Source organism: Pteropus medius, unplaced genomic scaffold (assembly GCF_902729225.1).
Source record: "Pteropus medius unplaced genomic scaffold, Ma_sr-lr_union100, whole genome shotgun sequence".
In the NCBI taxonomy this organism is placed as follows: Eukaryota; Metazoa; Chordata; class Mammalia; order Chiroptera; family Pteropodidae; genus Pteropus; species Pteropus medius.
The window spans coordinates 109700-126926 of record NW_024343105.1 but is presented as its reverse complement, the minus strand read 5'-3'; the positions used below and the strand labels follow the sequence as shown (position 1 = coordinate 126926).

The following is a 17227-nucleotide window of genomic DNA, read 5'->3' as shown; positions in this document are numbered from 1 at the left end:
ACACAGAGCCCAGAGGTTTACAAACTGTCATCTTTCACTAAGTCCAGATTCAGACAGCATAACCGATATGTACCCTTTCAGTTCAGAGACATCCCCTAACCTCACCTGAGTTCATAGCCCCCTTCCTTCATCCATCAGACATTTTAATCACTGTCATTAATTACATTAATTGATTACTTACAGGTAATGAACTTGAATTCCATCCTCTTTCCCTTAAGACTTTATTGGGTTATAATGCCTTGAGGGTAAGAATTCTCTACCATGAGCATCTCCGCTGCACACGTATGGGTTTTCCATAAATACCTGTTGAGTGTTGCTGACTGATCAGCTTTGTTGAAGGAAACGACAAAGTGCGAGGGCTCTGCTAACAGCTTGGCCAGTCAGATGACTGCACCGACCTGTTTGCAAAACCAGGCTGCCAAGTGGCCTAGACAAATATTTAAGAATGTATTAAATGAGGCCAAGTGGATGAAAGCACTATAAAAAGTACAATACAATATGCAAAAATACTGTATTATTATTGTAGTACTAATAAACAATAAATGTTTTAGGTTTTGTATTTTAATGGAAAGATTGGAAGAAAAAGGCATTACAAGCTGGCTATTCTTTCTTGGAGAAAGTGAAGATCAATAAGTAGTAAAGGCAGGCAAGGTCGATCGTAGACAATGGCCAAGTCTTGAGATGGGCAGAGCTGGAAAGCTTCCTACCTAGTTCTTTGAAGACAGCTTCACTCTATTTCTGAGCAAGAAAAATTATGCTCATAGCCCCTTCAACCTTCTCCTGCTTGCCTTCTCTTTCCTCAGGACTCACCCCATTCCCTTGCTAGAAGACGTGGCCAGCCCAGGGACACAGAGACTTGAGGGTTTATGCCTCATAGGTATTTGGAATTCTGGGCTGGAGCCAGAGAATTGGCTGCCAAGCTGGTAACAGGAAATCCTGGGCCTGACCTGGCCCCACAAAAACAGATCCTGAAAGGCCAGAAAGTCTCAGCTCATGTCACACACCACTGGGAAGTGTCCACCACCTATAGAAAGTAGACTTGAGCTTGTAGAAAAGAAAGAATTCTGAAAAGGAAGGAAGGTAGGAAGGAAGGAAGGAAAGAAGGAAGGAAGGAAGGAAGGAAGGAGGAAGGAAGGAAGGAAGAAGGAGAAGACTCTGCAGTCACAAGAAGACTAGGCAGGGGTGGGGGGTAGGCAAGATGAGTGAAAAAGGTCAAAAGTACAAACTTCCAGTTACAAAATAATAAGTTCTGGGGATGTAATAAATAGCATGGTAACTATAGTTAATAATACTCTATGATATACGTAAAGGTTATTAAGGAAGTAAATCTTAAAAAGTTCTCATCACAAGAAAAAACTTGTAACTATGTACTATGATGGATGTTAACTGGACTTACTGTGGTGATCATTTTGCAATATATATCAATATCAAATCATTATGTTGTACACCTCAAACTAATATGTTATATATCAATTATATCTCAATAATCATAATAATAATAATAATGATGATGATGAAGACTAGAGGTACAAACTGGATCCTTCAGAATCACTGACCATCTATAGCCACAAAGAACCATGGAGATGAGAGGGTCCAGCTTCCCCATTCGACAGGTGAGAAATCTGAGCCTCCAGGAAGTTGGGAGATGACTCAGAGTCACACAGCACTGGGAATTACCTGCATAAAGGACCGAGCTCCTGAGTCCTGCTCCAAACTCTTCCCACTGCTGCTGTTTTACCCTTCAAACGCTGAGGACCACCACACACCCTCCAAACACCCTCCAATTATTCCATGACAACAAACAAGGAAGAACAGACAATATTAACTAAGCACAGAGGCTGTCAAACACTGTCCCAGGTGCTTCAGATCCATTTTTTCCTGGTTACTACTACAATCATAACCTTTATCCATTAGACATTTTAATCACTGTCATTTAATCACTGTCATCTGTATTAATTAGGTAGTATTAGTTCCGTTTGTAGAAGAGGAAACTAAGGCCAAGGTCATATAAATCATAAGAACAAGATTTTTTTTCCCTTTTCTACCTCCTAATAGTCCTATTCTTTTCCCCAACAACACTTAAATTAGATACACATGTAATTGGGAACACGTTAGAAAATCCACCAAAGCCAAATTAACTTTAAGCATTCTACTCCTTGTCATAGTTCTGGAACACACACACACACACCCACCCACCCACCCACAATAAACAACAGTAAACCTGAAAATGCTCCCAAGTTAATTCTAATTCTTGTTGTATTTTTTTTTCTTTTTAATGAGCAGCAATGCCCCTCTAAACAAGCTTCAGTTCTCTTCATTCTCCACTCAACCTAAATGGGAAGAAAAGCGGGGGTACTCAGGAAGCCAGGGACCAAAGGCTGGAAGCTATGGCCCAGCAAACTGAGCTCAGTCCTGGCCATACAGTCAAGTCCGCAGAGGCCAGGAGGGATGAGAATCAGAGGCAAAAATCAAGTCTCCTCAAAAAATTAACTACAGAATTGCCATATGATCCTGCAATTCCACTTTTGAGTATATATCCCAAGGAACTGATAGCAGAGACTTGAACAAATATCTGCGCACCCATGTTCACAGCTGCTAAAAGGTAGAAGCAACTCAGTGTCCATTGATAGATGAGTGAGTAAGCAAAGTGTGGTCTATACATACAATGGAATGTTATTCAGCCTTAAAAAGGAAGGAAATTCTGACACACTCGACAGTGTGGACGAACCTTGAGGCCACTGTGCTAAATGAAATAAGCCAGTCACGAAAAGACAAATACTGTATGATTCCACTATATAAGAGACCTAGTCGAAATCATAGAGACAGAAAGTAAGATGTGGTTGCCAGGGGCTGGGGAGGATGAGGAGTTACTGCTTAACAGGCACAGTTTGGGATGACGAGAAAATTCTAGAGCCGCATGACAGTGATGGCTGCATGACACTGTGAATGTGCTTAATGCTACTTAACCGTATACTTAAAAATGCAGAAAATGGTAGGTTTTACATTATGTATATTTGACCACAATTTTTTAAAAATCTGTTACTTAAACAATTTTTAGAACACAAGGGTCTCAGGGGATGCCAGCCCAGCACTAAAGGAGGGGGAGCAGATCGGGACTGGGTAAAGGCAGCCATGGGATCTCCTGATTCTAGAGTTGCTTCAATTTTCCAGAAAGGGCTAGACCCAGGCAAGTGAAAACAGAGAGCACCTCTGTCTCTGATCAGTCAGGCTCTTCAGCTGTAAACGAAGGACTACGGTCTGGTGGTCTCCATAATCCCAGTTCCAATGTCCACCCTGTTACGACCCTAAGAGACGACAACCAGGAGTGCCGGCAGTGAGACGGGGCAAGCCTCATGATCAGAAGACTTGAACCCACAGCTGCTGAGTTATTTTTAAACAAGAAAATGAGCCCACTTCATTCCAGTCACCTACGGAAGGAGGCTGAGCTGTCCCACAAAAGGGAAAGGGCAGAGGAGGCTGTGCCAGCACTTCACAGAATGTGGTAATGCTGACACCCAGATGGTGTCCACACCCCGAGGCCCAAGGCAGAGCCTCAAAGAGCCCAAGCCAGCTGCACTCACAGGTACTCCATGTGCCTTGACCCCTGGTAAGAAGTTAGAAAAACTTCAAGGGGCCAGAAGTTGCTTACTTCAATTCTTTTGGCCCTGCCACAGAGTTTGCAGATAACGTACCCAAAGCAGGCAAGAACCTAAGAGATGTGGCTCACAGACCCTAACTTCCTTAACAAAGTATTGCAGTTTGTAAGGTCAAGGACTACAAATCCGACCTCTTATGGTATGATTAAAAACAATACAAAATGTTTTAATGAAGTAAGTTCGAAATGATGCCCAGGCTGATGTGTTTAGGGAATCTATAGTACACACTTGAGAATTCCAATCCTAGATTAATTACTAACGTAATTACTACAGTAGAGTTGCTCTAGATTAATTACTAGGATAAGTAATTACTAGAGCTGAGTTGCTCTAGATTAATTACTTGAGTAAGTTATTACTAGAGTAGAGTTGCTCTAGATTAATTACAAGCGTAGGGTAAGCTCCATGAGGGCAGGACTTCGCTTTGTTCACTGACTGGACAAGAGCAAGTGGCACGGAGACACATGGTAAATATCTGTTGAATGAATTTCTTTTCCAAGATCTTTATTCTCTTAAAACTCAACTGTCTATTGCCCATAATCAAGGCCTAACCTAACATATAACATGTACACATGATATTAAAAAGCCCCATGTAGAAGCTGCTGATAGCTTAGGGACATGGGGAAAACCTATACATCACTTGTCCCGATGCAGATGGCAAGAGAGACCCCAAGAAACCTCAACTGTTTAAAAACCAGGTTACAAAATGGTTGCTTCAATGAGAAAGCAGAGGGGTGGTTAGTTCAGACTTACAATAAAGTTATTTTTCCTGCATAAATTTCCTAAATAAAGAATTTTTTAAAAAGTTATAAGTATATTTTATATTTTGTTATTTCAGGCTAAAAATACTCTATGAAGTGGACAAGGGCTCCCAGGTTCACACTTAAACTTAGTTATTTAACTTTTTTACTTGGAAATAACTTTGAGCATAAAAAAGCTTCAAGAATTAAAATAAGACCAAAAACCTTCCTATCATTTGCTCTCTTTCTCTCTCTCTTCTGCTTGATATAATTTGATAGTATATATAATATAATTACATACACTTTTTTTTCTGAATCATTTGAAAGGAGGTCTAGTGCTATGAATAGGTATAGTCTCTTACACAACAATAGCACAGCTATCAACTTCACTAAATTTCACACATGTGGTACTTCATCTGCCATTTGTATTCCAGTTTCGTCATTTGACTCGATAACGAACAGCCTTTTCCCCTCCAGTGCCCATTCTAGGGCTGGGTATTACATTTAGAGATCAAATCTCTTTAGTTTCCTTTAATTCATAGCCTTTGTCTTTTATGACTGACATTTGGAAGACAAAGTCCCCATCTCTTTTTTTGTTTTTGACAGTTTTGATCAACCAAGTAATTTTCAGTTTGTAATAAAAATATTCTTACATCTGAAATGCTGTTGTTCAAATTTATATTCTATAACTTTTTAATAATTTGCTCCATACTTAAAATGTCCATCTCTCTGACATAATGGGAAAACTGTCTAATTCATACAATTCTGATTCTAAATAAGACGTTTCAACAATGCATATAGACACATGTAGCATATCAGAGCACATGTTCCCAAAGCTTCTGAGACTATGATCTCTCTCTGTGTGAGTACATCAACCATTCAAGTTTCTCTCAGAGACTCTCCCTCCCCTCTTTGCTCTCTCTCCCCCTACCTCCCTCCCAAGTGCACACACAGACTTTCTAATGATCTTTTCAGTACAAATGCATGCTCACCTACAGAGACTCTGGTCTTGAATCTTAGTAACATTTCAGGTACCACCAACACAATGAGATCTCTGGTTTTGCCTATAGTTTGGGTTTCTATAAATTTTAATTCAAAGAAAGTAAATACATTTACTAGTACATGATTCTAGGTTAACTTTTGGCTCTTAATAGAGAATGCTCAAATCTGGCTTTCCAGGTTATATAGGAGACTAAAATCAAACAAGGAAAATAGCTTTTACAGTGGGATATACATCCTACAAGGAAAACCTTCCAGTTCCAAAAGAGGTTCTCCAACCCCTTTTCTCCTCAAATCTAAATGTTTTATTTGGGTAAATGAAGATAAGCAAAAAGCTGAAAGGCAAACAACACCCACTTAGTGCAGACCTTGTCACTGCAAGCCATCTGAACTGTACATGCCACCATCAACCTCACCTACAAGCAATTCCCAAATTCCTACACAGAGTATAGTATCATCACTATTACCTTCATCCGGCTGACTCAGGTACTTTACCTCATCTAGCAGGTGGTGGCTGGTGGTTTAGTGGATGCATATCTCGTGTTCAATTCAACAATATGCACTGGCCAGAACACAGGGGAAATAATTCACATGGACCGCCCACTACAGGCGGGCCACATGCCCTGGTGTGAGCTCACGGGGGCTGGATTCCCCTAGCTCCACAGAGATCCCCACACCCCAGGACTCTGGGAACATGAGCTGATCACCAAGACCAGGTCACCATGCTGATTGCAAGGGCAATTTTTGTCCTTCATATGGATTTTGGAACATAATATCACATTAAGAGGCAGCTCCATTACATTGGGATTAAACAGTGTCTACTTCGAGACTTGAATGAGTGTCCAAACTCCTCTTTACCTAAAACGTCTAAGAAAAGCAACAAAAAAACACAGGCATGTGCACATGCACACACACACACACACACACACACACATACAGTTTTGGGACACTGAGTTTACTGAAATCTAGTCCCTGCAGCCAAATCTTTGCTGTGATTGATTCCTCGATAGATGGATGATCATGAGCTACATATTCTAAAAGCAATCTTAATGTCTTGCTTCCATTTGACAAATTATATTCAATTATAACAAGAACATAACAGAAACTCAGAATCTACTTTAACTCTCTATACTCCCACGGCAGGTGAAATATCTAAATCTCTCTCTGAGGTTGAGCTCTGCTATTTCTGCCTTTAAAAGGTATTTCTGTCCTGCAAATACAACAGTGAGAAACTCCTGAACTTCCTCTCAAACTTTTCACCACTAGGCCAATCCCAGGTTAACAATGTTACTACATTTTCTTAGTTAAACATTCCCACATCCCAAACTCTGGGCCACAGATTTATTTAAAACCTGTTAAATGGACTCAGTAATTGAAGACAGTCCAATTTACTGGTCAACCTTTATAATTTAGTGAGATTTAATCTGTATTTTCCTTCTAAAAATAAATTCTATTTTTTGAATCCTGACATTATTTATAACAAAAAACTATTTATGTTTATGAAGGTGAGAAATAAAGTCTGATCAAAACACTCAGTGAAGCCATATCAGAGTCCCACCAGCAGTTACCCCAGACAAGACTGTGCAAGGGGCATCCCACACATAGGCACCTCAATGTGGCACCATGTGACACTAAATGCCAAGCAAGTAACATTACCTAATGTTTAAGCTGCCATGGTCACCTCAAAGAATTTCTTTAATCAGGTGAAACAATCATGGTCCAGTGCTAAGCCAACATCCTTGGGTTCGTCTAAATTAGTTCATTCTTTTGGTAGTCAGTTACAGATTCTTTGAGACATTTTTTTTTAAAGTACTGAGTACTTAACTTCATTTCCAAACACAAAATTCTTTGGGAATTTTGAGGTCTTGAAGTCTCCCTCACCTCTCACTTGGATGCTTTACCTACTTCTTCGACCTACTTACCCATTGCCCATCTCAAAGCCTAGCATCTCTATCCCAAGTTCACAGTACCTGCAGATCCAGCATTCAACAGATACTCTATTTGCTAACTAATAACAACTTTGTAAGAAACAAAATACACACACACACACAAAACAAATCCTACCTTGATGATGCTGCCCTCCCATGCCATCTCTTCCTCACCACCCATCTAGTCTTCAGTCCTTTCCTACACCACACCTACCTGCATCCAAACTTCTCTCACTGAGGTCATCCATGTCTTGCAAGCCTTTTCTAGACCACACTGCAGAGTCGATGCCTCTTCCCTCCCTCCTTCCTAGATACACTTTTCTCTTGGCTTCTGGAAAAATATACTCTGCTGATTTCCTCCTCAGCCCCCGATGTGGTTTCCTCCCCTAAAGGCCTTACTAGACGGCTCATCAAACTTAACTTGTCCAAATGGGCTCTTGGAGGCCACAGGGCTTTTGCACATGCTGTTTCCGCTGCTCAGAAGGCTCTTTCTCTCACCTGCACCCAGCTGGCACTATCCCACACAGCTTGCAGGTCTCAGTTGAGATCACAGGTCCTCTGACACTTTAACCTAAATGAGTTTCCCCATTATTCCCTTTCACTATGCTCTGTATTCACCATCATCTGCAACACTGTATTTTGTGGTTTAATACAACCCCATCACTAGCTGTAAGCTTCATGGGAACACAGGGCCTGGCACTGTTGAGTGAATTATTCTCTTGGTTTTTCTTCTTCTTTAAGTGCAAAAATTAAATAAATTTTGCCAATTTATCTGGAAAATAATACAGTTCAAAGTATAAATGCTTCCACAAAACAAAAACTGTTTTTTGTTATTATAATTGTTAGTACTGTTTAATAGGTTAAGAAAATGAGAACCCAGAAGGAATGGGTTATAGTCACAATACCACATGTCTGAGGCTAGGGGAGACAAAAATCATAAATTTACAACTCTAAACTGATTTTCTCTCTACCAAAAAAAAAAAAAAAAAAAGATATTTTACCAAATAAAAATGACCAGATTTATGTATTTCAGTATGCTTTAAGCCTCTGTGAAATTGACACACCCCACACATGCTAGACATTTTCAAGGCTAAAAATAGTTTACTAAGAGGACAAATATCTGAAGCAGGGCCAATCCAGGAGCTATGACGGTCCCTGAGGCAATAATGCGACATGCTTCAGTGCCTCTCCTGACCTCTTTTACCCATATAGAGCTGGTAACCTGAAAAAAGGCCAACCTCCCCCAAACTTGAGATTCTGTGTATTTTTTATCAAAGTTATATGAGCATGAAAGAAGCATATGATGCTACAAGGCTCGTGAGAAACCCTAAGGTCCCTTCACTCCTCCCTACTCCCACTTCCTGCTTCCCCAAGGTCAACCACTTCCAATTCTTGACTGAGTTTTTTTGTATTTCACATCTCCAAAAAAATAAGTTTATACTACTGCTTCTTCAATTTTTCAGTTTAAGTATTAGCTGTCGGTTTCAGAAGTGGAAGTTTTAGCTCTCTTTCATTAACCAACACCACCACCTACCACTTATGCCTCACTTAGGCAACAATTTTGGTTAGATCACTAATCAATATTTATATTATTATAAGTATGTAAACATTATTGAGAGCTGAGCTTTGTAGTAAACTTATCTAATCTACACAACTTTTTTATTCTCCCTAGAATTAATGGCTGTCCTGGAATTTTTGCAATGTATCAATAATTTACTCACAAATCCTCCCCTACTGTCTGATCAATTTCGCTTCTCCTTGGAGTTGTCCAATCTGAACTGAGAGATTCCTCAGCTGTCATCTCAGGATCTCCCTCCATCCTGGAGACTTCCTTTTAAGGATTTTTTCTTAAACCAGTAATAAAAAAAGGCACAAACTAGTAGGGGAAAGATTGGTACATCTGACTGCATGAAAATTAAGAATGTTGGGTCTTCAAAAGACCCCTAACAAAAATAAAAAGCCAAATCATAGAATGAGAGACTTTTTAATACATATAATTGAAAAAGAATACAGAACATAGACACATGTATGTTTGCATTCACGCACACACACACATACACCCCTAAAATAAGAAAAAGGCAGACAACCCAACGAAAAAAATGGGCAAAAGACAAACTTTTCTCAAAAGGCTAAAAAATTCTTAATAAACACATAAAAAGATTCTCATCCCTATGAGTTACAAAGGAACATAGCATCTCAGTGGTTCTGAGATACTATTTTAATACCTATCAGATTGAGAAGTAACGTCTCTGACAATACCAAGCATTGGTGAGGCAGTGTCACTATGAGGATTTTTCCACACAGCCGCCAGACTGTAAATTGGCACAATACCTTTGGAAAGCAATCAGGAATGATCTAGAAAAGTGAAAATTCACATCCCTATGCCCCAGTATTGGGGCTGTTCACAAATGTCCCAGTTCTCCTCTCCTTCCAGGCACACAGTAGGATGGCATGTCCCTGTGTCTTTGAGGTTACAAAGAGCCACTTGACTTGCTTTGGCCAGTGTAATGTGAATAGAAAGAACAGGTGTCATTTTTCAGGTGAAAGCTCCAAGAGCCAGCATAAGATTTGCCAAATTGCTCTCTCTTTACCATGGTGATTGGGGAAGCACTGGGGATGGAGCCGCCATAAGCCCATCCTGGAGCGCCAATGACAAGAAGAGATCCCTGCAGACCCACGCTGACTTTACAGCATCAGAGAGAAATATATTGTGAGTCCACTAAGATGTCTGGAGTATTTGTGACTGCAGCATAACCTAGCCCATCTTGGCTGATACACCCAATAAGGTCACTCATAGGAATACTCTCTAGAGAACCTTTTACAAGTGTGAACATTATACAAGAATGCTCATAGCAGCATTATTTATAATAGCAAAATAATGACTAGGAACCCGAAAATCCACTAACAGGAGAATGAATAAATTAATACAGCAGGTCCTCAAATAATTTCACTGTTTCATTATAATGTCGATGAGAAAATAAAAAAGGACTCTTCGCCAGGGCCACTGTGAGGAGTTAGCACATCATCTCCGTGTCTGCATGGGTTTCCTCCGGGGACTCCGGCTTCCTCCCACATCCAAGGACGTGCACATGAGGGGACTTGGCATGTCTGCATTGCCCTTGTCTGAGCGAGAGAGGTATGTGGGTGGCCCTGCAATGGAAGGGTGTCCTATTCAGGACAGAGCTGTCCCCGTGGTGCCCTGAGCTGCCGGGATGGGCTCTGGCCACCAAGACCCTAGGCTGGAATCAGGGGTTTGGAAAACAGTGCTCTTACTTGTTTTGATTCATCTTTCTTAAATGTATGTAGAGTTCACATTTTTTCAATGTTTAATATTAGAAGTATATGGGAGGATGTACGGAGGTTATATGGAAATAGTACACTATTTTATGTAAAGGACTTTGGTATGGGTGGAGGGTCTGGGAACCAATCCCCCGCAGACACTGAGGGACAACTGTATACACACACATATACACACATATCATACATATATACACACACACATAAATATATGTAAAATATAACTGAGGGGTAGTGGAAAAACAAGCTTTGGAAAAATAAAGTAAGATTCTCCTTGTATCAAGTTATAAAAACATACAAAACAAAACAATATATTCATGAGGGATACATATAAATATGTTAAAACTACAAACAAAAGCAAGGGAATATTAACACATAATTCAGGATAGTACTGTGACAAGGGACAGAGTGGATGTAACCAGGGAAACACACAAGTGGTCTCTCAGGCATAGGAAGTATTCCAGTTTTGTACCAGGTGGTGGGTATATGATGTTCATTTTATTATTTACTGTCTATATTACATTATATACTCCTTTGCACATATTTAAAAACTTCGGGCAAACTGCCATCTTATTTATTATTTTTGAACACCCATGTCTACTAGTAGCTATTTATTTATTTAGAATAAAACCAATCACAAAATACAGTACCTTTTCCTAAGGAGATCTTATTAGGGCTGTTTATTTTGTTGTGGATTTTTCTTTCCTTTTATGTTAAGTCAAAAAAAAAAAAAAAGAAGCAAATAAAATCTGGTAGAACAGACCCACCAAATATTCAAGAATATTAATGACTCAGATTCATTTTCGCCAGTGAAAACCTAGGGGAATCCTTCAGGGTCTGTACAGGACCATATACATAAAGGTTACCAGGGGGTGACTCTAACTGGCCAGGTGCAGCTGACAAACCACTGGTCCATACAAGCACACAGGGCAGGTGTGAGAAACAGCACTAATATTGCTCTTTAATATTCGTTCCTGTTTTCTCCATGATTTCCATTTCCAGGACAATGTGAAACATTTCTCAGCCTCAAAGGCTCATACCTATAAATTCTACTTGGACATCCATGTAGTCACTAAATATTTATCAAGAGTGTTCCAGTGACAGAATGTGTTCCAGCACTGGAGGAACAGTGGGGAGGGATGCAGACTTCCTCCCTTCTGGAACTCATGTTCTGGTTTGCTCAGTACAGATAAAGCCACAAAGGGTTACAAACAGTGGTGAGTGCTATAAAGAGAAAGTGCTATAAAGTTCCTTCTGGAACTCATGTTCTGGTTTGCTCAGTACAGATAAAGCCACAAAGGGTTACAAACAGTGGTGAGTGCTATAAAGAGAAAGTAGAGGGCAGCAGGAGAAGATCAAGGGGAGGTGGGGGTGCCCTAGGCAGAGGAGACAGCCAGTGGAGGTCCTGGGAGAGGAAAGTGCCTGACACGCTAGAGGGTCCTGGGCCCAAAGAGAAGATGCGAGAGGAGAGAAAAGTAGCCTGAGACATGGTGAGGAAGAGCTCAAGCAACACCCAGGGAACGGTTACAATATGCACAGGGCTGCTTTTAATACAGTTAATCCAAATTTTAAAAATTACAGGGAAAAATCGAGGCTGAAAATATTATCAGATTTACTCCTTGCATTTTAAATAAACTCCTTTATCCATACTGCCAAAATGTAGAGTCGAGATCATAAAATCCTACTCCTTCGGAGCTGGTAAATGAATTTTTTAAAAGCTACAAGCCTCTCAATCATTTTCAGCTCTTCCTAAAGAGTCTCAATTAAGCTGAAATGGCTAAGCCTTCACGACCCACCATCCACACATTTGTACCTCATATTATTTCTTGGAGAGACAGTCCATGCTGTGTCTAGTTATCTAATGACAAACACATTGTCCTTATTATACTCTCATTAAATGCAACCGTTGGAAACCTCAAAGCTCTTATTAATGGTTTATCAGTCCTTCAAAATGTATGTTATTTTACTTAAATACACCTGCTGATTTATACTCCTGAAATCAAAGTATTTCCTCTATTTGTGGTTTCTTTCTTCCTGTGCTTTTGGAAAACAAGACCAAAGCATGTAAGACCTGAGCCAATATCTGGGATGTCTACACAATGCAACAACTGCCCTGTTGAGCTAAAGATTTTCTTCGGTAGTGGAGACAAAATCCACCAACAAATTCAGCTACCTGAGCAGGAGTTCAGCCAATGTGAGATGGGCTAGCCAAGAAAAGCAACACCCACATTGAGCTGCACCCATTTCCAACCATTGGACAGAGTCCTTCTGAGCAAGCTTAGGGACTCCACATCAATCCCTAATGTCAGTTTCCCCTCCCCAGCCTTGGGGGCACTGTTCAAAAGGTGGTAGATGATTTACACTGGGCACAGCTACTCATGTTCAATGCATGTGACACAAAAGTAAAGTTCCCTTTCTTAATCAGGATTTAACATGGTCAAAGAAGCCCTGTAGGCAAATCCTGCAAAATGCCTTTCCTTGGGGCAAGACTTAGCACAAATTGCTATTTAAATATTTAATTTCCTAATTACACTTATTATATACTGCACTTTCTAATACAGAAATGAATGTTTCTTATATCCTTCACTACAACACAAACTTCTTTACTTTTGTTCTAAGAAACCTTCTTGTTATTCAATTTTTTAAACGTTACCTTTAGTTTTTTTTTCAAACCTACTAAATGGCCAGCATGACTAAATCTTTAATGTATGTTGTGTAATTCTAACCCTTACTTTAACTGGAACCCTTGTGCCTAGCTGCTGGGAACATAAAATGGTACAGCCAGGTGGAAAACAGTTTCCAAACCTCAAAGTAAGATTCATTATTGCCCCTCTCTTAAGATTGAGTTATAACTAAGGCTTGAAGAAGCTGAATAAACCAGCCCAAGGCCTCGCAGCCCAGATTTCCAAACAACGGACTGATCTTGACTCCAAAGCTCATATTTTGGGCCATCCTTTACTTCCTCTTGACCCTAACTATTAAAAAATTGGTTAGCCCATCACTACAACAAACACAATGACAGGAACAAAGGCTGAAGGCAAACATTCAGGAAGCATCAACATTTTATTCAAAGTACAATTTTTTAATTGCCAGTCTCTTTGGGAAAAGAATTACAAGATTACACAGGAATGTATATAATAAAACACCAGAAAAAAAAAACAAACCACCATCCTTCAGAGAGGCACATCTGGGTAGTGATATTGGATCTTTGAAGTTTAAGCTGCTCATTTTGAGTGCTTAAGAGAAGGGGAGGGGAGGCAGCAGTGCTGTGTGTTCTGTCCACTGCCTCCCAAATGCTAACATCTTTCCTTCATTGTTCTCTCACATCTGACCAAACTTTTATAAGAAATATTCCCACGGGCTATATCCAAGTGAACACTGTATAACTTTACTTCCTCCCTTCTAGGGCAGCAAAATCACTTCTACCAAGGAAGCTCTGGAAACATCATTCTAACTGGAGAAAAGGTAGCTGCCTCCCACTACGGTTCCCGAGTCCAGGGTTTCCTTCACCACACAAGAGGCCACCTGAGAAGTTGGTGCCATGATCCTTCCATCTCAAAAGAGGAAGCTACAAAAACACAGGAGGAGGAGGAGGTCTGTTTCCTACCCACTCCCTCCAGCTTTCCACAGCAGTCACACTACCAGGTAAACAGGAAGCTGAGGAGAGAGAGGGGATGTTCCAGGTCCATGTAATCAGCTCAGCCTCAGTCAGAAAAGCTGGGCCTCCGCTCTCACTCAGCTTTCAAAAAAATGGGTTTCATCATTCATGCACATATTCATCCATCTATTCATCCTACAAATGTTTACTTACTAAGTGTATACTATATGCGAGGCCCCACCATAGATTAAAAATACCCTTCTTCATAGAAGAGACAATTAAGTAAGAGAAACAATGAACAAAATAAATAAGTATATTACATATTAAAAAGTGAGTTATGGAGAAAAATACACTGAAGATGTGTATGGGGCATGTGTGTGTGTGTGTGTGTGTGTGTGTGTGTGTGTGTGTGTGTGTAAGTAGGAAGATGAATTATAATCCCCAGTGAAACAAAACCTTATATTTCTGAGGGTGGGCAACTTATAAACATTTCAGAGTACCTTAAATGACCATGGAGACATTGTGTTTAAGTGCCTACCACCTAATTAGAAAGTCAGCAACGCAATAAAAGAAAGGTGATACTTCATTACTGCCTCCTTACATTTTATTTCTAACCCCTCTTAATCATCTCTACTTGCTTCTCCTCAAAGAAAAGCCTAGAACCGGTTAGAATGCACATCATGTTAGTATCCATTATGTTCACAGATAAACTCATTCTAAGTTTTAAACCTTTAAAATACATTGCTGAAGATCTGCCAAATTAGAACTCTACATTTTCAGAAAACTACCGCCCATATGGAGCTGCCCTCTGTGTCACATCAGTTTTGATTTTACAGCATTCGAAAGTGGCCCCATTAAGAGCAGCCCATTGGTGAATGTGGTAACTCAGGGTTGCTCAACAGGCACAGCCATGTTATTTGCTTCCTGGCTAAATGCCCAAAGGTAAAGTGTCCAGCTGCCGAAAAGATGCCATCCTTCCACAGTCAACAGAAGGCTCTAATAAAGCAAACTGTCACCAAGGCCAAAGCCACAGGTATAATGACAAAAGGAGACCTGCCTGATTTTGGAATACAGCGGGGTGGGGGTGGGGGAGACCCTCTCATTTTGAGTTCATCACAGACAAACTCTGGACAACAGTCAGGCTCTCCTGGTGGAAGCTGACTTGAATCTCTATCAAGCATTTGATTTGCGGCTTTGCCCCTCCCTGTCTGGACCTGTCTCCCTTGCTGGATGGTGAGAAACCTGAAGTCTTTCCCAGAGCAGCACAAGAGCATCCCACACAGTGGGCTGCCCATGAACTAAGTAAAGGGAAGTACTCAGCTAGACAAACATTCCTCTGCTTCTCCATTTCACAAATCTTCAAGCCTTGTCCTCACCGCGCCCTCTATGAAATGACACCATTTATAGGCCAGGTGCTTAGTGCACCAAAAATTAAGACACACTGTCGTCAGAAGAGGGGGACTGGGCAAACATGGAGCCCAGAACCCACACTCTGACCCTTGACCTCTCTTGCCAGCACTTGGTCCTCTCCTAGGTATAAGCAAAGATGTGATGAAAAAGATCTAAGATTCAGACTCCAAAATTTGAAAATTCAAGAGGTGCCCTAGATACAACCGTAAAGGGTAATCAACTGTTAGTCCATTGGCCCGTTTAAAGAGGTGTCCCAGTTAACGCAAGCTGGCCTCGACTTTTTAAATGCTTGACTTTCAAATAGGTTTGGATAACTTTTAGAAAGAGTGCTATGTTATCCACAAATTTTACAAGCCTGGGTTTGTTTCCTCGTTTCGTTCCTTGGAAGAAACTGAAGTGAGGGAGAAAACTGATGTGCTCAATTTTGCTACTAAGGTCGTGAGCGTAGGGTTCGTACTACCTTGGCTTCTCCTCCGGGCTTGCAGATTGTCCCTGGCCCGCCCTGCCCACTGTCCCGGATTGCCAGGGCCTCCCGAGAGGCGCCCCGCCGTGGGCTGCCCGTGTGTGCCCAGCCGCGACACCACCTGGATGGAGGCTCCGCCGCGTCCAGGTGGCCCAGTCGGGGCGGGCCAGGGCGAACCCCGATGCCACTTGGCCCGGCACCGCGGGGCTGCGCTCCTCCCCGGGCGGCCCTAGTTCACTCAGGTCATGCTCCAGCCGGCGTTTTCTCCTTCGATTCCCTAGCCAAGTCTGGCCCCCAGGCAGTCACTGGGTCAGGCGGCGAAGGCACCTGCCTGGCCGGGAAAAAAATGCACGACCCTGCAAGTCCCTTCGCCACCACCTCGACGGAGGCTAGCAAGAAAAATGCTGGAGAAAGGAAAACAAGCATGAGTGAGGGCCATCCCGACCCGGCGTCACCCGTGAACTGCGATGTGGCCCCACGGGCCCGGCGAGGAGCGAGGTCCGCGGTCCGGCCGTGGAGCCCGTCCGCCTGCCCGCCCCGGCGCGACACTTACCCGTGAGGCGACCGCCTCCCTCGCCGTGCCCGCGGCGCCGCTGCAGGATGAAGTAGCAGCTGCTCTTCTGAGTCACCCACAGCTTCAGGGCGTTCTTCAGCAGCACCTCCTCGGGCTTGAGCCACATCTCAGCGGTCCGGCCACGCCCGCGGGCTCCTGCTCACATCGCCCCGGCCACCGGCAGCGCCGGGCTAAGCTCGCTCGGGAAGAGGCCGCGGCGGGGGCAGCAGCTAGCCGGTGCCGGGGCTCGGAGCGTCCCGGGAACACGGCTGGCGCAGTTTAACCAGCGCAGCCCGCTCGCCGGCCCCGCCCACAGCCTCATCCGGGCCACGCCCCTGATCCGCCCACAGACCCGCCCACGGCCAGCCCGGCCCGCCGCGCCAGCTCCCGCCGTGCCTCCCGCGTTTCCGAGTCCCCGCCGCTCCAGCGCGCAGTTCCGGAGTGGAGAGAGGAAGTCCCATCCCTGCTGCCAGGTCCCCCTCCGCTCTGCGCTCCCGGGGAATGCCGCGGCCTTTGTCCCTCCTCCGCCCCTCCTGGGAGGCAACTTCGGTTGCACCTTATTCTGAGCCGAGGGGGAGCGAGGGAA

The 17227-nt window shown here is 42.5% G+C and overlaps 1 protein-coding gene across 7 annotated transcripts in view; it reads right to left on the bottom strand.

Moving 5' to 3' along the window:
* TBC1D8 (TBC1 domain family member 8) overlaps positions 1–16942 on the bottom strand; it is a 96777-nt gene extending 79835 nt beyond the window's left edge. For 4 of the 7 annotated variants that reach the window (XM_039867079.1, XM_039867080.1, XM_039867083.1 and 1 more), the window contains exon 1: positions 16642–16942. In XM_039867079.1, the coding sequence (XP_039723013.1) occupies positions 16642–16768 (127 nt within the window). In that variant the 5' untranslated portion in view covers positions 16769–16942. Of the gene's footprint in view, positions 1–181; positions 219–16641 lie in introns of those variants that run through there. The other 3 variants (XM_039867081.1, XM_039867082.1, XM_039867086.1) reach the window with 2 other exon arrangements.
* Between the last annotated feature and the right edge of the window lie 285 nt (positions 16943–17227).